At 37.0% G+C, this 24507-nt stretch overlaps 1 protein-coding gene across 2 annotated transcripts in view; it reads right to left on the bottom strand.

Moving 5' to 3' along the window:
* The window catches only part of LOC127655229 (alpha-1,3-mannosyl-glycoprotein 4-beta-N-acetylglucosaminyltransferase A-like), a 60436-nt gene that overhangs the window by 3172 nt on the left and 32757 nt on the right, over positions 1-24507 (bottom strand). For both annotated transcript variants that reach the window (XM_052142907.1, XM_052142908.1), the window contains 10 exons: positions 20562-20695; positions 18628-18674; positions 18379-18492; positions 11359-11434; positions 8077-8191; positions 7284-7414; positions 6920-7027; positions 5965-6158; positions 1108-1186; positions 596-656 (listed from right to left, as the gene is read on the bottom strand). In XM_052142907.1, coding sequence (XP_051998867.1) covers positions 596-656; positions 1108-1186; positions 5965-6158; positions 6920-7027; positions 7284-7414; positions 8077-8191; positions 11359-11434; positions 18379-18492; positions 18628-18674; positions 20562-20695 — 1059 coding nt within the window. The remainder of the gene's footprint in view (positions 1-595; positions 657-1107; positions 1187-5964; positions 6159-6919; positions 7028-7283; positions 7415-8076; positions 8192-11358; positions 11435-18378; positions 18493-18627; positions 18675-20561; positions 20696-24507) is intronic.

Here is a 24507-nt window from a genome sequence, read left to right as displayed (position 1 = left end):
ACAGTTTGCATAACAAATGTGAAGTTTGAGGAGAATGCTTATTGTTATTTTAGTTGAGCAGCTGTTTTATGAAGAGGTCTGGTACCCGTCCCGAGCCCACGGAACCCAACAAACGATTTTGGTTCGGGTTTGTAATTAATTAGAAAAAAAATTCTTACTATTTTCACACCCACACACACACTCACACACACACACACACACACACACACAACACACACAACACACAACACACACAACACACACAACACACACACACTTTATAAGCTGTGTCAAATATAACCAACTTTTAAAAGCGTCTCAAGACACCTTCATTCATAAAGGCTGCATAAAGTGTTGTGCATGCAAATGCATATCCACATTTTTAACAAACTAAAATTGGGAAACAAATCAGAAGGAAAACAAACATTGACAGTTATTTTGTTTCAAAACTGACAAAATTTAAAACTCTTCTTTTAGCGCAATGGTTGTTAACGCCAGGTGTAAACGTTGCCTTGTTTTAAAAACTGAAAACTGTGATACTTGCAAAGACAGCATAACAATCATTTACTTCATGTGCAAAACTGCTGATTTGAGCATGCATGTAATAATAACTCACCAATTTTATAAAACCGGTCCTCTGTTCGTTTGTATTTCTCTTTGGTCTTCAATTCAGCATCCTTAAAGAGATAAAATTATCATTTAGATGATATTAAAAAGCCTGTGTGCAAGCAACTAGCAATACATACATTTTATACACAATTTTGGGAGAAATGTTTGAAAACTATGATAAAATTAAGTCTCAACAACCCATTTACACAAACTCAGATGTATAACCAGAATCATTTATTTAATCAAAGTCTTCAAGATCAAATAACAAAGCCCATCTGAGGTTCTCTAAGCTCTGTATCACAGCAGGAGTGGCAGTTGTCTGCCACAGTAGGCTCAACCTGCAGTTGACTAAAATTAGCACTAGTGGCAGCACACACAGGACACCTACACATGATTCCTGTTAACTTCCGGTTAGACTCTGACAAACATGTCACCCCAGGGCTTGTCTGGACATTAAGTTAAAAAATGACCCTCTATACATCTAATTGAGAGTGTGTTCTTTTTTATTTCTTCGTTTACCGAGAAGGGCAGGATCTCGACAGTTGTGTTCGCGATTTTGTCTCCAGGGTGCTCCTGGTTCCCACTTCGAAACAGGAACCTGCCAATCAAAGACTAACTGTTAATGAATCTTCATGAACAAGTACAAATTCATGAATATTCGTGAACAGACATGTACACACACTTGCAGGACATGGACAAAAACTTGCAAAGGTTGACTCTTACGTAGACTGCAGGGCCTGAAAACAAAGATCTCTCTCTCTCTCTCTCTCGGCCCCTACTTAAACTGCACACATAAAAACTCTTTGAAAGAGTTGTACAAGCATTTATCACATCTCTGCTTGACTACTGTAACTCTTTATATTATGGAATAAACTGTTCTGCGCTTACACGCTTACAAATGGTACAACACGCTGCAGCCATACTCTTGAAGCATGTCAAGAAACACAAATCAATAACACCTATACTTATCTCGCTACATTGACTGGCTGTATGCTTTAGAATCGAAAAATCTGGTGCCTCTATATCTCACCAACTTAATGAAGCCAATGAGGCCCCAGGGGCCCTGAGGTCAGAAAAACAAAAACTGCTTATCACACCGAAGACCAGAATCAAGCAAAAAGATGAACGGGCATTTACGTTAGCCAGCCCCAAACTATGGAATGCACTGCCTCTACATATTCGGTCCTCTGAATCTCTTCAAGCTTTCAAATCCATGTTAAAAAGCCACTACTTCTTGAAGGCTTATAATGTTGTCTGAATTCTTTTTCTTCTTAAAACATATGCGTTTAACCCAAGTAGGTTTACACAGGTGTCTAAATTCTCTTCTTGTTGAAAACATATGTTTTAAATACATGTTCAAAACCCACTATCTCTCTTCAGCCTTAAAATACTGCCTAAATCCTCTATTTGGTAAAACGTGTTGAGGTTTTTGTTTTGTTTACTTTTTAATATTTAAAGAAAAAAGAAAAGATAAAGAGGGGTTGATGTGCCCTATGTAATAATTTTAGTATTTGACTGTAAAGCAATTTGTTCAACAATTGTTGTTTTATTAGTGCTATATAAATAAAGTTGACATTGACATTGACACATACGTTAATTAATTGTGACATCATCTTGTTAGCACTGTTTATACTCAGATGGACACTCGGAACAGATCAGGTCTGTGCCAAAAAAATAACAATGAATGGCCACAAGCTCTTAAAAAGCATGATTGTTTCTCTGCCTGCCTGTGTCTAATTCTGCAACACAATTCGGTGTCATTGAGCACGTTTACATGTACTTATGAAACAGGATTTTTGCAGAAAGCAGCGTTCTGAAATGCCATGAAAACGAGAAAGCCTTTTGACTCACGGCGCTTAAGGAATTAAGAAAAAGCGGTTTAACACACACATGAGTTTCTACCGGAGAACGCGGTTTATGCAGCCATGTAAATGCCCTGGCAGCATTTTCAGTAGTACTGAGGCCGAATCGTGCCTATTTGTTGCAACATAAATGCAAAAAAAAAAAAAACGTTTAAAGTAGGGCTGTAAATGTAACAAATTAATTGAGTGTGATTAATTATAGAAAAATAATGTGTTTAAATAATTAATACAATTAATTTACAAGTGCCGAGGCTTTATTTACGGTCCCCAGACTGTAATATGGAATTTTCCTACCATCAGAGCAATTCAAGCATTAAGTACCTATGGAGATAAATCCATATCAAAACATCTCACAAATGCACACGACAACCCACAAATGTACGCAACAGAGCCACATGCATGCTAATTCCACAAATACATGTGTGCGTATGTGGATCTGTTGTGTGCATTTGTAAGATTTTTGGATACCGTTTTATCTCCATATATCACCTGTTTTCAGAAGGGGGTACTAAGCGAAACTCCAGTTGTATAGACCAGTGATAGCACAAGAGGAGGACACGTTCTTGCATTCAATCGCAGCTGGACAGAGTTCAATTCCGATCTCAAGATAAGATAAACGTACTTTGAAACTTAGAAATACAAGATACAGCGATCTAAAAACCACAACTAACCAAAGTTAGAGCCCCCGACAGCGTCCTTAGAAAAGCCCTTATTATAAATCTGTCTCAAACATATTGGCAAATTCAACTGCAAAATGGATTGCTGTGGACTGTAGGCTAATATTAGGCTTAATTTTGTTCAATAATAAGGAAATAAACAATATTTTGCCTTCTAAAGACATGTATTTGTATTGTCTTATCAATGCTTTACTAGTCTGCCACAATAAAGTAATGCATTTTTAATAGTCTGCATTATTATTTGTATAATATTATATAAATAATAAAATAAATATATTTTATAATATTATATATTATATAGACATTGCTATTTGACAAAGAAACAAGTAAATTTACAGCAAATACAACACATGAACAGTTTGATATGACTGTTGTCATTTGGGTGTACTACTGAAATTATGTAAGTAGTGCATCTATTTAGACTCAACAATGCCTGAGAAAATACACATAAGTTACACATAAGCTGGACATAAGTTACACATACATTATACATGTGTAGATTTATTTTGACAGCAAGTTGCATCTCTTGAAATTTCAGTATGAATATAATGAACCCTGTTCTTGATTTGTCCTGATTTGTTACATTATCTCTTTGAAAAATACAACAAAACTATATTTTATTTGTATTGTTTTCTAATTGTCTTGAAAATATTGACAAAATTTGACACTATCTGGGCATTTTTTACATCCATTTTTGATAGATAAGACCCGAATATGTTAGAGTGTTTGGGAAAATTACCTTGCATTTTAGGGTTAATCTTCACATCATAATTAATAGCGATTAATAGCCCCAGTTAAACATACATTTTAATTTTGAATAATGTACAGATTTAGCTGTTTCAGAAGGAAATTGGTATTTTAATTCACCAAAGTGGCATTCAACATATCACAAAGTATAGTCAGGACATTACTGATGTAAAAAAACAACACCATCACTATTTGAAAAAAGTCATTTTTGATCAAATCTGGACTGTCCCCATTTCCAGCAGCCATCAATCCAACACCTTATCCTTAAGTAATCATGCAAAATTGCTAATTGGTACTAGAAATCACTTGATATTATATCAAACATAGTTGAAAGCTATTTGGTTAATTAAATTAAGCATAACATTGACTTCGTGTTTGTTTTTGAGTTACCATAGTATGCAATAGACTGGAATGTCTTAGTCAATATTATGTCAAAAATGGCAAAAATGAAACAGCTTTCTCTAGAAACTTGTCAGTCAATCATTGTTTTGAGGAATGAAGGCTATATAATGCTTGAAATTGTCAAAGAAAACTGAAGATTTCATACAAAGGTGTACACTACAGTCTTCAAAGACAAAGGACAACTGGATCTAACAAGGACAGAAAGAGATGTGAAAGGTCAGATGTACAACTAAACAAGAGGATAAGTACATCAGAGTCTCTAGTTTGAGAAATAGACGCCTCACATGTCCTCAACTGACAGCTTCATTGAATTCTACCGGCTCAATTCCAGTTTCATGTACAACAGTAAAGAGAAGACTCAGGGGTTCAGGCCTTATGGGAATAATTGCAAAGAAAAAGCCACTTTTGAAACAGAAAAACAAAAAGAAAAGGTTAGAGTGGGCAAAGAAACAGACATTGGACAACAGATAATTGGAAAAGAGTGTTATAGATCTTAACCCCACTGAGTTTTTATTTGATCAGCTAGACTGTAAAGTGTGCGAGAACTGCCCGACAAGACAGCCACATCTATGGCAAGTGCTACAAAAGGGCGGGGTGAAATGTCACATGAGTATCTGGACAAACTGACAGCTAGAATGCCAAGGATCTGCAAAGCTGTTATTGCTGCACATGGAGTTTTTTTTATAAGAACTCTTTGAAGTAGTGAAAGAAGTTCTGTTTTTTTTTCTGTAATATTTCAAGTTATTAATGTCTCGACTATACATTGCGATCATTTGAATGCCACTTTGATTAATAAAAGTACCAATTTCTTTCCAGAAGAGCAAAATCTGTACATTATTCCAAACTTTTGGCTGCTAGTGTATTTACACAGGAATGATAAGCATGGTAAACAAATGTTCTTGAATGCTGAATTATCTACAATGATATTAGATTTCATGCACAGCTGACAGAAAAAAGTAGCTGGTGACACAATAATGGCTTACACATACGGTATAATATGTTAAAAGAGCCAATCATCGGGGCCTGGGTAGCTCAGCGAGTATTAATGCTGACTACCTCTCCTGGAGTCGCTAGTTCGAATCCAGGGCGTGCTGAGTGACTCCAGCCAGGTCTCCTAAGCAACCAAATTGGTCCAGTTGCTAGGGAGGGTAGAGTCACATGGGGCAACCACCTCATGGTCGTGATTAGGGGTTCTCGTTCTCAATGGGGCACGTGGTAAGTTGTATGTGGATCGCAGAGAGTAGCATGAGCCTCCACATGCTGGGAGTCTCCGCGGTGTCATACACAACAAGCCGCGTGATAAAATTTGTGGATTGACGGTCTCAAAAACAGAGGCAACTGAGACTTATCCTCCACCACCTGGATTGAGGTGAGAATCTGCGCCACCACGACGACCTACTATTGTAGTGGGAATTGAGGATTCCAAATAAAAAAGGAGCCAATCATCTTTCACCTGTCTGTTTACTCAAGGACGTCATGCACATTAGCTGAACCAGCAGAGTGTTTATTTGCATGATTTCAGCTAAAGAAAAAATTATTCTACCATTGTTGTCTGATTTGTTGTTGTTTGTGGCTAATTATAAATATGTTCTTTGTACATAATCTTGACCAAACAATTTGAGATTTCAGTATGTACCAATTGACCACTGTAAGAGACATTGACCAAGTAAGAGAAAGTGCCCACTGACCTTTCAATGTTGACAGGTCGATCAAACTTTAACAAGACATAGTCTCCAGCCATTGGAGTAATGGCCCAGAAGAAGTCCTCACCCATGTAGGTCTTCTCAAGCGTGTGGCCTTGATACACTTTAAGAGAGGTGGACACCTCAGCCGGTGGGTTCACGTGAATCTTATGCAGTAGAGGTTTTAGAAAGTCTTTATCCTGACAGAGCACAAGAGAGAGGAAGTTATGACTTCAGCCAACAGGAAGAGCAGCTTTTGTCTGTAATAAAAATACCAAACTAGATTAAGGAAAAGGTCAGCTGTTCCCAAAAATAAAAATGTAGGCACAAGAAAACATAATATGTTATAAGATAACAGGAAGCCCAAATAGGTGTGTATGAAACAGAGTGAGAAACTTTAGAGTGATTTATAAGATCAACAGGAAGAAGGGGCCTGGGTAGTTCAGCGAGTATTGATGCTGACTACCACCCCTGGAGTCGCGAGTTCTAATCCAGGGTGTGCTGAGTGACCCCAGCCAGGTTTCCTAAGCAACCAAATTGGCCCGGTTGCTAGGGAAGGTAGAGTCACGTGGGGTAACCTCCTCGTGGTCGCGATTAGTGGTTCTCGCTCTCAATGGGGCACGTGGTAAGTTGTGTGTGGATCGTGGAGAATAGCATGAGCCTCCACATCCTGGGAGTCTCCACGGTGTCATGCACAACGAGCCACGTGACAAGATGCACAGATTGACTGTCTCAGAAGCAGAGGCAACTGAGACTTGTCTTCCGCCACCCGTATTGAGGTGATTAACCGCGCCACCGTGAGGACCTACTTAGTATTGGGAACTGGGCATTCCAAATCGGGAGAAAAATGGGATAAAAAAAAAAAGATCAACAGTAAGATTTGCCAGCTCTGTGCAAGGTCATTAAAAATTTGGACAATTATAAACTGGGAAGTTGCAAAAAACAACATGACATAAGTTACCGTGAGTTTTTGAATTTTTCCTGCCAGGGAAGAGTGCAGCCCGACATGCTGGAATAAGGAGGGCCTGAAACGAATGCGTAGACTAGACTTCTGTCTCTCACAGTGTTTCTAGATTCAGAAAAGCAAGAGCTTTAATGTGAGAATGCTAGAATTAAGCAAAATCATATAAGAAAGAGTGCTGTTGTACTATTCTATAAAATTTACTTAATTAACTGTTGTACATAGAGTATAATTTAGAAATAAGGAAGACAGAGATAGTATGTTCAAGTGTTCATTTGACAATGAGAAAAACAAGCCTCTAGGCTGGCCTGATACATCATGGTAGAGTTCAAGGTAACAAAAATGCACAAATTTATAAACTTACGGCATCTTTCTCTGGGTTGCATACTTTGACCCAGAGTATGTGATCCAGCAGCCAATCTATGGGCTTCTCCTTATAAAACATGAAGATGAACTCCACAATGAGATTTAGATCTGGGGCTTGGAACATCTTACCTGATATCGAGAAAGTAAAAAAAAAACAAAAAAAAAAAAAACAATGAAAGCTTAGTTACCACAGACTGTCAACTTTTAAAAATTAGAAAAAAAATGCACAATGAAAGTGCAATAAAAGTACTATCAAATTAGTCCATACAACTTATGTTATATTCAAAGTCTTTTGAACCCATACTTTGAAGCTACAGTACTTCCTCCATTTCTCTCAAATCTATTTTTGCATTCAAATTTGGCGTGTTGTGTTGGGTTACAACATACAGTCTGTGAGAACCAATGGCATGTGGTGTAACTGACTTCAAATCTGTTGCAATGTGTCTTGGCATACCAAGATTGAATATGCAAATGTGAAAATTAGATTTGAGAGCTAGAGCAAATGAGACTTCCAATATAGCACTTTTTTTGGACCATAAAAGCCCCTGGTCACTGTCTACACTGACTGCTTCATTGTGTGAAAAAGGATCTGTATAAATATTCTTCTGCTCCATATAAGAAAGAAAATGAAATGGCATTGAAGGGCTTTTGAGGTGAGTAATTGATGACAGTTAAATTAACAGGGGTTACTGTTAATTTTATACATTTAATGAAACGCAAGTCATACAAATAGTGTATCTATTTTTAGAACGAAGTACAATAATGCATTTTAAAAATTAAAAGAGGCATACCAATGAAGCCCAGCTGTGAAAACTCAAGGATCATCCAGTCCTCAGTGGCGAGTTGAAGGGCAAAGTTTTTCATGGTGGCAAAATAGTTGGGCTTGGCAACGATGTCGTCTTCTAACTGGAAGTAGAACAGGAAACAGATATGAACTGTACAGAAACCAGATATCCTTTCTGACACAAAATATAATATCTAACTAACAATCTACCAGAAAAACTGCACTTCACATACACATATGCTGCTGCCACTAATATAAGCACACACAAACAAAGTTAATGCACATTGTCCTCTACCCTTGTGTAACTCAAATTACAAAAAAACATGGAAGCAATACCTTTCCCCTTTCCTAAGAGAGCCCTGCATGTATAGAGAGGACAAAGACATGGAGACACTGGAGAGATATATTGGCATGGCACAGAGAAAATCAAATATGAATGAAAACAACATATTCAGTACAAGCCAACAGACAGACACACACAAACAGACACACACAACTTACTTCCGCTGTCCACTTATGTTGCCATACATTTAAGGCAAATGTTTTTGCTCTAGATTCTTTTTTTTTTTTTCATGTTTATTAGGTGCTACTAGTTACAAATCAAAAAGGGAAATGGAAAATGTACACAGCAGTCACGCTCAGGTCTCATGAGGTTAAAATATAATGATTATCTCTGTATAATGATTCAGTGTGTGTGGAGGATGAATTTAGTCATTTCCAATTGTGGACCGACTCTCTCCCTCAACTATAATGGTCACTATGCCCTTTCTATTCATTATGTTTTGTTCCCCTGAGTGACGTGCCACGTCGAGTGCTTTATGTTTTAAATCTGTGAGGTGATCATGTAAAATGACCCTTACGGTAGCAAATTGTTTCCCCTGATTATATTCCCAGCAGTAAAACTATCACAAACCCGTTAAAACAAAAATCCTAAAACTACCACACTGCGTTCCCATGACAACTATCCATAGATCCAAAGTGTATATTTTGGGTATATGCACATCTTCCTTTAGATACATGGGTTACCACGGCAACCCTTGAGCAAAGAGCTGCTGGGGTATTAATCTGAAGAGCTTCCAGAGGGGATCTGGAGCATTAACTCCAAATCTGAATTGGAATATGCAGCGTTTCAGAAGCCTAAGAGCAGAAAATTTATTCAAAAGGTTATTAAGCTTCACGCCGGCTTTAGCACATTATTTTCAACTTAATGTCTATGTGGCATGCTGTTGATTAGCAGAGGTAAGTCTTACAAACTCTTCATGGTCAATATAAATGAATGAATAGATAAATACATTTTCATTTACAGTAATATTCTAAATGAGGAAGATTCACAGGCAAGCAGGTTAACATTCAGAGTGATCATTACATATTTTAAAAGCATAATTATAACAATTACACATTACATGTGTTGGCATGAAACTGATAAGACAGAATTGTTAAACAACCTTGTCTGTTCAGTGTTATATCCAAACTTTCAACTCATGTCATGATCAGCTAAAAAATAAAGGTGGTTACTTTAGCATGTAACTATCGGTGGACATGAGGAAGGTACATGAAAAAGATGTGATAATCATGCAACCGTAACACCATGTCTAGACCAGACGCGAGCAAATCCCTCCAATTATAATCAATGATGCTGTCTAAATGAGAAGAGTCCATTGTGCCACGCCTTGTCCCGTCGACATTAAACAGATGCCTCATTCTATTTTGCGATGCACACGCTGGCATTACTTCTGCCAACAAGCCAAAAAAAAAAACGTTTTAGAAGTGTGCTTACACGTTTGGTGTAGACGCGATATTGCTCATGTCCAGTGTAGACTAGAGGTCTTCTCGGGTCCTAAGATCTGTACTGGACCAGAGTCAACCCAAATAATTTCTTACCTAAACCCGATACCCATAAATGTATTTTTTTAAAGAAAAACCAGACCAAAGAAGGACCCGATAAAATTAAACCAGAGTCCGACCCGACGGCAATTTTTTTCAAACCAATTGAACCCGAATGTAAAAGGCAGCGACGTCTGCACATAATTTACACATAGAAGCGCGGATTGACAGAGAACAGAGAAGAAAGGGGATAATAACGTTCATGATATTCTATTAAAATGACTGACTGGTAAACCCTACTGAAGTGCAATCGCTTTGATTTTACAATCACACAGTGGTGCAAGGGTTTTTGGCATAGGCAGTGGGTTTGGTAAATTGCACATAGGAGCGGGGATCCTGTTCAGAGAACAGAGAAAAAGTGAGATAATAAAGTTGTCATAGATTTTTTTTATATGTATTTGTTATAAATAATCATTATTGTTAAACGCCCGAAACGAATAATGGAAAGTTGGCGTATTTTAAAAGAATTCAGGATTTCTCGGGTCCATTCGATAAAAGCACATTTATTTATAATCACCCGAGGCTACTAAATATCAGTCCTGAGACCTATCCGAAGCACTCGTCAATGTTTTGCATCCGATCCCTGTCTCTGGTCGGACCTCGGATTTTCAGATCCAAGTGGACCCCTGAAGACCTCTCGTGTAGACAAGCTTGTTGTTGTTAAGCATTTTAGAAAACTTTACAGCTCAAGTAACAAATATTTTTACCGACGAATTAACGACAGTGCTTTAAAGGAATATTTGACCAAAAATGTAAATGTAGGGCCTACACATGAGAACTTGCATTGTTTAACACTAAAAACAGCGCAAGTTCTGACGTGAACACTTCTCTCGTAGCGCTCATGAATGTGCAATATGACACATGAATCACATAGACTGCTTTTATTATATTTTTGGGTGCTTTATTGTCACAATTAACTAGAGTAGAGTCTTCATTAGCAACCATACAGGCTTTACGTTTCTGCTTTTAAATCTCAGTCCATTTTCGCAAACTGAGTGGTGAGATGAAAATATTGTCTTGGTAATGAACAGCAGGCCACAGATGCTGTTGATAGACGTTGGGTTAAAAATGATTCCGAAAATTATTTTTTGAGTGTCAAAATCACACAAAATGTTAAGAAGATCATATAGAAGATCTTTGAAAGTTTTAAATGTGATAAGTGTAAATGTTTTCTATGTTACTTTCTCCTGTATCAACATACAGAGGCAACCATGAATAAGCTGTTCATAGGTGCTTTCCCCTAAAAAAGTAAACACTTGGTCTCTGTATGTTGAGTGACCCGACCAGCCATATACAGACACCTTTTTCAAAACCTGTTTGAAAACATAATTTTTGCAATTCCATTTGGTGAGGCTAGAGACGCAGAAATAACACACATCATCATTAAACTTGCCGATTTGATTACCTGGACGTAATAGACCCCTTTGTTGACGGCATACATCATTAGAAAAGAATAATCCAAGTTCTGCTTGGTCCGCCATCTACAAAGAAACACATCAAACAATTAAACATCATACACATGTCCAATCTGAGGGCCAAGCCTGAATGTGGAAGTTAACTTGGCAATGAGTCAACTAACTGACATGATTGAAACTCTAGATGTCAGGTGTGATGAGTGTAACTGACAACAGAAACGCAAACACACAAAACTCAGTTATAACTAGAAGGCAAATACAGTAAATTGCTCCTGTATGCAGTGAAAAAAAAGCACTATTATCTACACACCCAAACCCACCAGACGTTCTCTGATGTAAGTGATGTGTGAAATTCAAACAAAAGACATATCAGCAGTCTAAAGAAAACATCTATCGAGGCTTGCACGCAGTGTTTGAAATAAACTTTTTCCAGTTAGATTTCTTTTCTTAGATTTTTTATATACTTATTTTTTATTGCATTTACAAGTGGATTTGACAGACATGAGTCAAATAAACAATACTGTAAACATGTTTAAAAGTAAACAGCTTTTTTAAGGAATTGTATTATTATTTTCAGATTATTCACTTATTACAACAAAAATAAATGTATATTTTAAAATTCACATTTGTCATATGAACAACCAGTTGGTAACAGAGTCTCAAACCTTAAAGGAATATTCCGGGTTAAGCTCAATCGACAGCATTTGTGGCATAATGTTGATTACCACAATGAATTATTTAAACTAGTTCCTCCTTTTCTATAAAAGAAATATACAAAATCGAGGTTACAGTGAGGCACTTTCAATGTAAGTGATTGGGGACAATGAAAGTGAACTTGGCCAATTGTTGGAGGGTTTAAACAGAAATTTGAAGCTTTTAATTTAAAAAAAATCACTTGTATTAACTTTTTTTTTTTAAACTTTAATTGTATTATTTGAGCTGTAAAGTTGTTTATATGATAATTTTTACAGTCACTTTAGGGTTTGTTGACCCTTTGTTTGTCAAGTGATTTTATCACACTAAATATAGGTTAATGATTTTCATGTTTTGATTTAAATCATGTTATATCCTTTATGTCTTGTGGCAATACTTTTGAAACAGTGAGTAATTTAAAGTAAAAAAAAAAAAACTGGCCCGATTCACTTCCATTGCAAGCACCTCATTGGAACCCAGATTTTTGCTTTTTTTAAAGACAAGGAGGAACAAGTTGAAATAATTTTTTGTACACATGACACATTAACAGTTCTTGTTTTATCAATTAATTCAGTCACATTCATTCAGTCAGCTCCGACTGATGCATAAGTCTTGTTGATTCACTAAAAATAGCCGGCTCATTAATGCCAAAGTATACTTCTTTGCATGTGTGTGCGTTGCGGATCCCTCCATGCACAGTATGTGTGACGCAAATTGTTTCATCAGCAAAGCTGTGCGGCTTGACTGTACGTCGCCTAGATTTTTCTGACTCACGCACGCGTCGTCTGTGCATGCGCTGACCACTGACTGTATTAAAACAGTGTCACAAAGCAGTTGTAGCGTTCATATTCATTCCAATTTGTACGCGGTCAGAAAAGTATACTAGAAGGCAACACGGTCAGCCAGGCACGATCCGATCTGGAACATGCAAAAACAAAATATACCTGGGCCTTAAGACTCATTCGCTCTAGAATCGGGCAGCACTGCTAGCACTATAGTTGTTGATTCTCTAAAAAGAACTGGCTCAAAAGAGTCATTTGTTTGAGAATCAGATCGCAGATACGTTTATCATATCGCAGATCAAATCGCAATCAATATTTTTTTGTCCAAATCGTTCAGCCCTAATGTTAGCATTATTTTAGTGTGATCAAATTTCATACTAACCTTTTCTGTGTAAAGTTATATCAAAGTTTACAACTGTGTTGCCATGACGATGTAACGGCATAAGCCCTAAAACTCTAAAGTGACCGTAAAAATATCTATTTAAACAACTTTACAGGTCAAATAATACATATAATTTTATAAAAGCACTTACATAAATTCTTCTGTTAAAAATTTAAGCTTCACATTTCGGGGACCAGGGTTGCACAGCGTGTAAAGACGTTGGGTACCCTCCCTTGAGTAACGAGTTCGAATCCAAGGCATGCTGAGTGACTCCAGCAAGGTCTCCAACACAACCACATTGGCCCAGTTTCTAGGGAGGGGAGAGTCACATGGGGTAACCTCCTCGTGTTCACTATAATGTGTGGTTCTCACTCTCGGTGGGGTGCGTGGTGAGTTGTGCATGGATGCTGTGGAGAATAGCGTGAAGCTAACGCGTTAAGCGTGGTAACGCGCTCAACAAGCCACGAGATAAGATGCGCAGATTGACATCACAGATACGGAGGCAACTGAGATTCGTCCTCTGCCACCTGGATTGAGGTGAGTCACTAAGCCACCACAAGGATTTAGGACACATAGGAAATTGGGCATTCCAAATTGGAAAAAAAAAAAAGCCTTTAAACCCTCAAAAATGTGTCACATTCACTTTCATTGTGGGTGCCTCACTGTAACCTCGATTTTTGCAGGTAAATAACCAATTCATTACTACCGTTCTGTCTGTTTGTTTGATATGTATGGAATAGCATAGTCATATGCTTTTTTAAGTCAAAATAAACAATGATCGGGACTCCAATGTGGGGTGGATCGTGCTTACAAAATATTTATTTGAGATTAAATTGTATTTATTACGTAAGAACACATAGCATGGAGTGCAACGATAGACAATGGTTTAGTATACACTAGTAAGGTTGCCAGCTGTCTTAACAGTCTCATATTACCCTGGAAGTCCCATATTTTGGGTGAAATAAATGCACTGGGATGCCCATTGTCACATATTTAAGCAGCGAAACAGTCAAGTGGGATTCCTTCCTACGTTTGACCAGCAAAACAGGCACGTTTGACACTTTTAAAACCACAAAATATTTTTCTCATCTGGTACGCAAATGCTTCACGTGACTGTGGCATGCATGTCTTACAGGAAGCATGGGGTGAAATGTCACATGAGTATCTGGACAAACTAAAAGCTAGAATGCCAAGGATCTGCAAAACTGTTATTGCTGCACATGGAGGATTTTTTGATGAAAACTCTTTAAGTAGTTTAAGAAGTTCTGATAATCCCCCAAATTGTAATAGTATTTTTTTTTCACATTATTAATATCCTGACTACATTGTGATCAACTGAATGCTACTTTGGTGAATAAAAGTACCAATGTCTTTCCATATGAGCAAAATCTGTACATTAGTCCAAACCTTTGGCCACCAGTGTATATCGTGACATAAGATTTGGTCATATTGTCCACCACTGAGTAGTTTGATTGCATGCTTCACATAAATTGGAACATTTAGCTATTATTGCCTGGACTGAGTGCTTTCTGAGTTTTCTGAGCTGGCTGAGTTTTGTAAACCTCTTGCATGTTTTCATTCTTTCGATCTAGGAAAAAAACAAAGGAGAAGGGGGTCTGATCTGCAAAGATGTCAGCCAATCATAACAGTGAGCGTATATATTGTCTTAAAGGGGACATAGCACAAAAACAAAACGAGTGTTTAAGACAGATTAGAATAGTGGATAAAGATCATGTTATACTATATTATGACTGCTGTTTTGTGCAAAAACCTTTACTAACATTATAATGAACCACAAATATATATATATATATATATAAAAAATAAGTAAAACAAAACAATGAAATGACTCCTTTAACTTGTACTGAATCTGGAATAGACCTTAAAAACAATAATAGTTTCAAAGCCAGTACGAAAAAGTTAGGGTCAATTAATTTTTTCGATCCCTTTCTGCACTCTTATACTGTTTGTGGCAGAATTGTGAAACAAGGAGAATGACACAAACAGATAAGAGACAATAAAAGTAAGAAAAGAATTAGACACCCAGAGTGATTGAGACAGCTGTGGATGAAAGATTTAGATGAGAAGTTGAGTCTTCTGAGGACAGTCAACATGCATCATAGTCGAGAGAGAGAGAGAGAGAGAGAGAGAGAGAAAGAGAGAGAGAAGGGAGTGAGGAGTTGATGTCTTTGACCTTGACTTCACTGGAGGAGTGTGTGAGGAAGTTTCCTCCCTTTACGTGTCTCACAAAAAAAAAATCTACCACTGCTCAATCTCTCATTCTCTCTCTCTCCAGACAATCTCACTGACATCTTTCTCTATCTCTAATCACATTTGTGACAGTAAATCAGCTCTGACTCAGGCACTGAAATGTGAGATCTGGCCTAATCAGAACTTTATTAATCCATCACCACAGAAATTGTCTACAAGCACATGTGAGTAACAAATAATGGTAAAATTCACCCACCACAGTGTTGTCCGAAAACACACTGTCTGAGTAGGTACTGCATTTGATAAAGAAAGCACTTCTCTGCAAGTAGAGAAAATTCTTTACTGTAGGGGTATAAAAAGGGGAATGTAAAAATCTGAAATTAATAGCAGCCATTTAGCCTACGTTACATATAGTGTGCTTGAAGTGCTTTGACTTTAAAATTGCACTTTTGAGGGGATCCAACAACAGCAACTGACTGGTTCCAGTTACTTGGCCCAGATCACCGCCTGCTTTTGTCACGGACTGACCGTAACGCAGAATTCAGAGGGACACAGTTTTGATCCATTCTGATATAATGCATGTTTCAAAGGAAGATCTATTAGTGCTTCACTGGAATAAGCAATTCCAGTGTAGAAATAAATGGATTTTCACTTTTGTAAGGTTTGTGAATTAATTCTTTGAAAAATATCCAATCCGCATATTTGACGGTATATAAGTTGAGTATTATTTGCCTTTTTTTCATTAGACAAAAGTTATAGGGAACTGCTGAGGAGACAAAGGGAGAATGAAAGCACGAGTACATCACAAGCTTGTGCACCTGAGTCGGAGGTACTGTTTAAATGAGACTGTGTTGCACGGCAGTTTATTATTGTTGCAGCACGATGGCAAACTGTGATTGGTCCTTTAAATGCCTCAGAAGGCTCCTTCATACGGCAAAAAAATTATTCTCTGCTCTGTCGCGGGATGTCATAAAATATCAATATATCGATTATTGATCGGCACGTTATTTTATCTATACATTTTTGAGACAATGATATATTAAAATTAGCAGACATTTAAATTAGAAGCCAAATTTGCTAGCTTTACAATTCACAATTTCCAGTTGGCCTTCTGTTTAATGTAGTCTGACGTAATAGCATTGGGAGACCACAAGGGGTGATATAACATTTACTAAAGCTGGTCACAGTCATGATCACAAATACACACACACAGGATGAGCCGATTCAGCGCAGCAAATCTGTCCAAATTTACTTGGTTTTGACAACAATCTCGCCTTCGATACTCCAGAAAACAAAGAAGCGCCACACAGCACTTTTAATTTTGGTGTAAGATCCTCTCCGACCCAGAGTCCTCTCTCTCTTTTTTTAGCATTTTTCAAATTATCAACGCAGCCATGCCGCATCTAATGGGTTGAACTTGATAGGCTAACAAAAACAAACTGCGTCAGCTACGTCATCATGCGCCTCCTGACACACCTAAAATTCGAATGCATGGTTTTTGTTTTCGAATGTGCATTTTTTTTTTTTATTCAACAAATAATTTAAATTCGAATTTTTATTTGACAGCCCAAATACTGTATCTTTATTTTATGTAACAAACATCCAAATTGTCACCAAAATACCATGATAACAGTTCACAGCTTGTACATGCACAGCCATCATATCTAAATGCAGTCTTCCCATGCGCTGAGCCACGTCTACTTATTAGGTGCAGAAGCGGTTCATTCACACAAATAGCAACTCAAACTGCCTTTTCAGGCATATAATACATTTGTTTTCTGAAAGAGACAGCCAATCTATCACAAAAGCACCATGATAACAGTTTAAAACTCGTTTCCTCACAGTGAAAACATGATCGAGCACGATTATCCATGCACACAGCCAAGTCTGTTTATATTAGCGCTTGTCACATGCACGCACATACACAATATCTGTGATGTCAAACAGTGCATAGGCAAACCTGATTGTTGATATTATTTGTTAATTCGATTTTTACAGCTATAAAAACTAAATAATTAAAATAAAAACAGTACAGCATAACCCATTTGTTCACATGTTTACTATTTTATATACAGTATTTTTTTCTGACAAGAAATGAAAAATGTAAATAAAATAATAATTTAAAATAATTGTCGTCTACTGGCTGTGCAGTGACACATGCAAAAATAACTCACTCCAGGGGGCACTGCAGAGGAATTTAGACCCTACTCATGAAAAGGTTAACTGTGCAAACTGAACAAAGAAAAAAAATGTTTTTTATTATGCTATTTCTCTGTATGTAGCCTTGAATAGCTCTTTCATTCAAACTGTCAAATCACAAAACGACATACTTGTAACTGAAAATGCACCGTGTAAGCTATATGAAAGATACAAATACACAATCTATCATCCAGCAATGGCTAGAGTAAATTATATTTATGATTTGATAATTATTTGGGTCGAATTTAATGGAAAACAATGTGAGTTGCAAGGCATTGTGTGCATACCTTTGTAGAAAATAATTGTTTCGATTTTTAGAACACGCCATGTTGTCCGCCAGACATGCCCGGTGTCCCTTTAATTTACCCTGCCGCACACACTTTACCAAAGTTGTTAAAAAACATTTTTGAAAAGATAAATACTATTGTGCAATGATCAGTGCAATTTATATCTGAAAAAACCTTGATATATATTCAATAATCATTGCAAAAATCTTCGGATTATCCTAAGCCCACTAATTGGCCAAACAGAAAAATTTACCGGTCAATGCCAATAATTTAAAATATACCAAATATTGGTCGATTTATCAGTCACGCCAAAATATCGGCTGACCACTACCTACAAGTATTTACTTTCCAATCACCAGTGTAATAAATTATTTTAGGGTGCTGTAAAAAATATGCAATGTGTGATTCAGCCACAGTCTTGGTGCAATGTGAGCTTAATCATTTCTGCAAACTTACTTCACCCTTTCCTTAGAGTCGCCGAATGTCTCTTTGAGGTTGCTCAATTCTGGGTAGTAACTGGCAGGGGGCGATATGACCTCAACCAACCCAGAATTCAGTTCTGTGTGAAACCTTATTGAGAATGACAAGAACAAAGTTTAACACACAGCTAAAGGTATGAAGAAATTTTTAAGCAATGAATCTGCCATGATGTCAACAGTTGAAACATCAGCAGCATCAGGTTACATGAAAGTACAAGTCACTTACTCTTTCTCAAGGCCAGCAACCACACTGTTTACATAATCTATGTCCGTCTGTGAGGAATTAAACATGAAAAAGAACTGATTAGTATGTACACTACTTGACAAAAGGTTCATAGGTTTGGCTATTTTATCTACATCCATTAATAACAGGTGCATAACATAAAGCATACAGCCATGCGGTCTACTTGGAAAAATATTTTTTTAGTTGAATGGAGCCCTTTTCTGTTCCAACATGACAATATCCCTTTGCACACAGTGAGGTCCTAAATGAAATGGTTTACAGAGTCTGGTGTGGAAGAACATGAGTGGCCTGTGCAAAGGCAAGGCCTGAGCCCTACTGAACACCATTGGGATGAATTATAATAGCGTCTGTGAGCCAGTATCCATCACTCATCATCAGTGTCTGACCACACTGATGCTCTTGTGTCTGAATGGGAGCAGATCTCAACAGCTATGCTATTACATCTAGGGACAACCTTTCCAGAAGAGCACAAGCTGTTACAGCAGCAAAGGTAGGGATCAATTCCCAAGTTTTTGAAATAAAAGGTACAACAACAAACACATACAGGTGTAGTGTTTGGGTATCCACATACTTAAGACCATGTAGTGTATGTGCAAACACATCCACTCAATATAGATGCAGTAACAACGGAGTAAATAATGGGAAAAGATACAGGAATTGGATTGACTCTGCTCTTTGTTGTTTGTTGTCTCGGTGACGACTGTTTGTGTTTGTTCTCACAGAATTTTCTCACCCTACATCATCTGTAGGACCAAAAAAAACAACAGTGTTTCATGTGAATGGGATATCCTCCCTCAAACACAAGACCATTATTAAGGGTTCTTAAGCTAACTAAAAACTGGGTGTTGCCCTCTAAACTATACCACTCATAACTGATGACTAACATTGTTCCAGAAAGTCACTACAATACACGATGACAGACCAAATAACAAACGTTTGCTACCAGACCCAACCGCAACCCACAGAGAGTGAGGCGGGTATATACAAGCACAGGGTGAATAGGAGGAAAACAACTGAATGACACGGAGAGAGATAAATGTATAGAAATACTGTGTATGAGTATGGTAGCCCATTATAATACAGTAACAAAACAAAAAATAAACAAAAAGGGCCTCTTTTAATAAAAGTATGTTAGAATACCGAGACTGGATGGTTGCAAAATATGGTGTCTTCCCCTAACAAACATATACTCTGGTAACCATAGTTAATGTTAATTATTTTAAAAATTATTTTAAATTATTTACATGAACCAACATGAACAATGAACAACCGAATATTTATAAATTAACATTTACAAAAAAATTATTGTTCGTTGTTAGTTCTTGATACCCAAGGCATTTACTTATGTTACCAAATAAAACTTTATTGTAAAGTTTTACCATTTTTATTTTGCAACAATAATAGTATTTTTGCAGTTATAAAAATTGTCCATTTTTGTAAGGGTGGATGTCTCAATATTTACTCATAGTATTCATTTGATCAATTAAATGTAAATACTTGTTTTCTGCAGTATCTCATTTTTATTTATAATCTTATTTTATTTTTTCATTTTATTCATATTTTGTAGATTTTATTTCTCGCATATCCTTCCATATGTATGTGAATCTTTAAGCACTCTCACTGGGGTTCAGGTTCGAGTAATAAAGGCCACAAATCCTCCCAAGTATGTCAGCGTGTATGTTCCTATTGCTCTGACATTCAGACAGCAGTATAAATGCATTTTCACATCTGTACTTATTTAAACCACTCACGTCCCTCCACGGGTGGTAACAAAAAACTCCAAGACTCAATTAAACCCTTCACAAATAAAAGTTTTGGTCAGTGTTTACAAGATTATTTATAATGAGTGACAATTCTCACATAGAAAAACGGAGTAGGCCAAAAACCTCCCACGGAAAAGTCAAGAGTATGCTCACCTCTCCCACAAACACTATAATGACGCAGTCAAGCTTCTCCTCCGCTGAGAGTTTATCGATGAGAGAATGCAACGTCTCTGACAGGTATGACTTCACTTTCCGCTTCACTGTAGGGATGCCCATTACCATGGAAACTGTGCAAGACAGAGAACAAAAACTCAATTGAAGTCTCATAAAGTCAAATTACTGGCATTTCATCCTGTCATTGCTCAGCAGATGACAAACTATTCTAAATAATGTGGCAAAAAAAAAAAGTGTATTTAGAGACTGCCACACAATACACTTTTGACATGGGTGTTGATTGAGGATCTGTGTGTCTAGAGAGCTCAAATCTAAAATAAAAGCAGAGAAGGCGACCGAAATGGCACAGGAGTAAAGCACTGACATGAAAGACTCATATGGAAGAGCCCAGGGCAAAATAATTACTTTGTTCTGTTATACTAAATCTCAGAGCATCTTCCTTTCAGAGAGGATGAAAAGCACAAAAGGATATTCTGGCTTCTGATAGAGTCAAAATAGATCACGAGTAAGCAAGATGGACTTCTAATGAAATATCCCATTATATTTAGGGATGCACCAAAATTAAAATTCTGGGCCGAAACGGAAACCGAAAATCCAGGATGCACTTGGCCGAAAACCGAAACTTACTTTTTATTTATTTTTTATTTTTTTACCTATTTAAGAAAAACAAATATTTTTATACAATTATAAACAAAAAATTTTTTGTGTATAATTGTATTAACATTATACTTTTTCATTAATTTCATGAATTTAATGAATCTGAATTGAAAAACTACAAACCAATAAAATAAATCACACTTTTATTGAAAGTAACACACCAATATTGGACAAAAAATATATTAAAACATTATTAAATATTATTCTTCATTCAGTTCTGTAAAAATCTAATTTTACACATTTTATTAACAATTATCCAAATAATGTGAAGTTTTAGAAAACTATTATATGCAAAACAACAGTCAAGTAATGAACTTAGCTAACATCTTTCAAAAAGTTTAAATATGCAACAGTAATTTTAATTAAAACAAAAGGCAGAACACAGAATGGCAGAGGGCCTCTATTCCACTGATCTATATATAACTATAATATATAATTATATATATAGATCAGTGCTCTATTCTGTTTATGTAAACGTATGTACACTTTAAGTGAACATTATTGTGCAAAACAACAGTGCAAAACAGCAGTAATTGAACTAAATCCAACCTCAATTGTAAACGACAGATGTATCCTCGAGTGAAGAACAAGTGTAATGTAATTGCTATTCACATCATATTGGACCGCTTTCTATTTAAGTACAAGTGACAGGTTTCTCTTCAAGAACAAAAGTTGCAAAACTTTCTGACAGTCTCTCCTGTCTGAAAGCTCATCAAGAACATGAGATGCTGCACTGAACAGTGTCTCACTCTCTGTGCTGGTGCTTGGGCAGATAAATACCTGTGCGCAATCCACGCAAGCAAAGGAAAGCGGAAAGCAAAGGAAAGCGGTCTTAGTTTATGTGACCGTAGTCAAGGGGATTGTCGCTTCTGGCGTAGTTCAGCTAGATACGTCTCAAGTTGTAGTGTAGCTGTGCTAGTTGTGGCACTGCTGTGGATCGGGGCACTTTCCTGTAGAATCTCTTGCTGTACTCTGTATATATATATATCTTGAATGTTCTGCTGAATAAACACTGCAGATCGCATATTTGATGTCCTTATCAGAAACTTTGAAGAATTTGCACACCGCTGACATGATCGGCCTTTGTTTGGTAGCGCCGTGATAAGGGCTAGATCGATCCAGAGTGAAATCAGAGCACTGAGGGGCGGGGCGAGGAGGTATATATTTTCGGCCTTTTTTGTCTTTCGGCCGAAAACCGAAAGTGCCATTTTCGGGCGAAAATTTTCGGCGGCCGAAATTTCGGTTCATCCCTAATATTAAATAAAAATATATCCTGTCCCCCCCAAAAATAATACATATTTATAATTCAATTTAAAATTGCAAATCAATATTATTAAGCATATGACAATAATATTAATTTTCATTAGTATAGGCTTCATGAAATTTATAGCAATGTATTTACACTTTTTTTTACTTCTCTCTATAGAGTGTATGTGTGTTTTTGAGATATATATATATATATAGGTGTCTGTTTAAATCAATATTGGTCGATCTCTTGTAAAATACTGCCAAGAATCTCTGTGAGTGTGGGCATGTTTTAAATACCAAGTCCAATCTTTGGGATAAATATCAAAAGCCAAGTGATAAAGGCAAAAAAATCATGTCAGAGATAGGCATGCCTACTCGAAGATAAATCAAGCAGGCAGACAAAATGTCAGCAAGACAGGAGCACTTTTCATTAAGTGCTGAGGGGTGTTTGTGTGCATTGCATGTGTCAAGCAGAGAACTGATTTGAGTGACAGGCTGAAAGAAGCTCTGTTCAACTTCATCAAAACCAATCAGAAGACAGTAAAATAAGTTTCCATTTTGCACTACTTTCCACTTACCACACCATGTGGTGAAGCAGTAAAGTAGGTTGAAGATCAAAGAGAGAGAGTGAGTGAGTGAGTGAGTGAGTGAGTGTGTGAGTGAGTGAGAGAGAGAGAGAATAAAATAGGGGAAGTCTAGCAGACAGAAAGATAAGCACCTCAGAGTCTAAACAAAAAAGGGCAAGAGACACGTAAAAAAAAGAAAACTAGTTAATGTGCATTCAATGCCTCTCCAACGCCACCTCTTCTTTTTCACAAAAGTAACGTTTGGCCTTCAGGCACTCGGTTACATAAAGAGATGATAAATCCTCTCTCTTCTCTTCTCAGCAGCAGCAGTATGCAGTCTGTATGCAGTACTTTGCGATAGAGCCATTTAATGTGCCTTGAGATTAAACTATGGTAGATGTATATACATACAGTCTCAAGGGACGTTACAGTGCCTTAATGAAGCGAAAAAGTGTGTTTGTGTGACAGTAGGGGATTTTACTGCAACCCTGTAATGTAAACAGAACTATGCGATATATCGGATATTTGCAACATATTCCCAATGATTTTGCTGGTGTCATAAAGTTAAGCATTACAAACATTTCATCTGCTATATAAATCATACTTTAAGTTCCAGAACTCAAAACTTTCTCCTCAATGAAAAAAAAAGGGTAGCACTTCATTTTACAGTACTGTTCTACATTTACATACTATATAATTACAACAAGTATAGTAGTTACAAGGTACTAACCCTAACACATATTAAGTACGTGTAGTAACCTATTATTACTCAGTTCATTCTTGGGTAAAAACACTGTAAGTGTACTGAAGGTACACATACTGTAAAATAAAGTGCAACCAAAAAAAGTATTGGACCTACTTTATATTAGGTGTCTTCAACTACTATGTACTTAAGCATTTGAAATAAACCATAAACCTAATCTAAACCATAACCATACTCCAACCCTTACGCTAAACCTTTACCCTAGCCCCACTCCTAAACCTACCTGTACAGTACCTCAACAAATGTGAATCTTGTGAGAATTTTGCAGAACACAATATGCTCAAGCAGCCATTTCACCCTGAAGTTCAAGACCGGTTGCCCACTGAAGCCAAGCAGGGTTAAGCCTGGCCAGTACCTGGATTACTGGCCAGTACCTAGAATGTTCTAGTCTCTAAAATTCTAGAGACTGTTGTGTTTGAAAATCCCAAGGAGATCAACAGTTACAGAAATACTCAAACCAGCCCGTCTGGCACCAACAATCATGCAATTATCTAATCAGCCAATCGTGTTGCAGCAGTCCAGTGCATAAAATCATGCAGATATGGGTCAGGAGCTTCAGTTAATGTTCACAACAACCATCAGAATGGGGGAAAAAATGTGATCTCAGTGATTTGGACCATGGCATATGTTGGTACCAGATGGACTGGTTTGAGTATTGATGTTACTGCTGATCTCCTGGGATTTTCACACA

The sequence above is a fragment of the Xyrauchen texanus genome, chromosome 14 (genome assembly GCF_025860055.1).
Source record: "Xyrauchen texanus isolate HMW12.3.18 chromosome 14, RBS_HiC_50CHRs, whole genome shotgun sequence".
NCBI classification, from domain to species: Eukaryota; Metazoa; Chordata; class Actinopteri; order Cypriniformes; family Catostomidae; genus Xyrauchen; species Xyrauchen texanus.
Note: the sequence above shows the minus strand (reverse complement) of the source record. Positions and strands in the feature narration are given on the sequence as shown.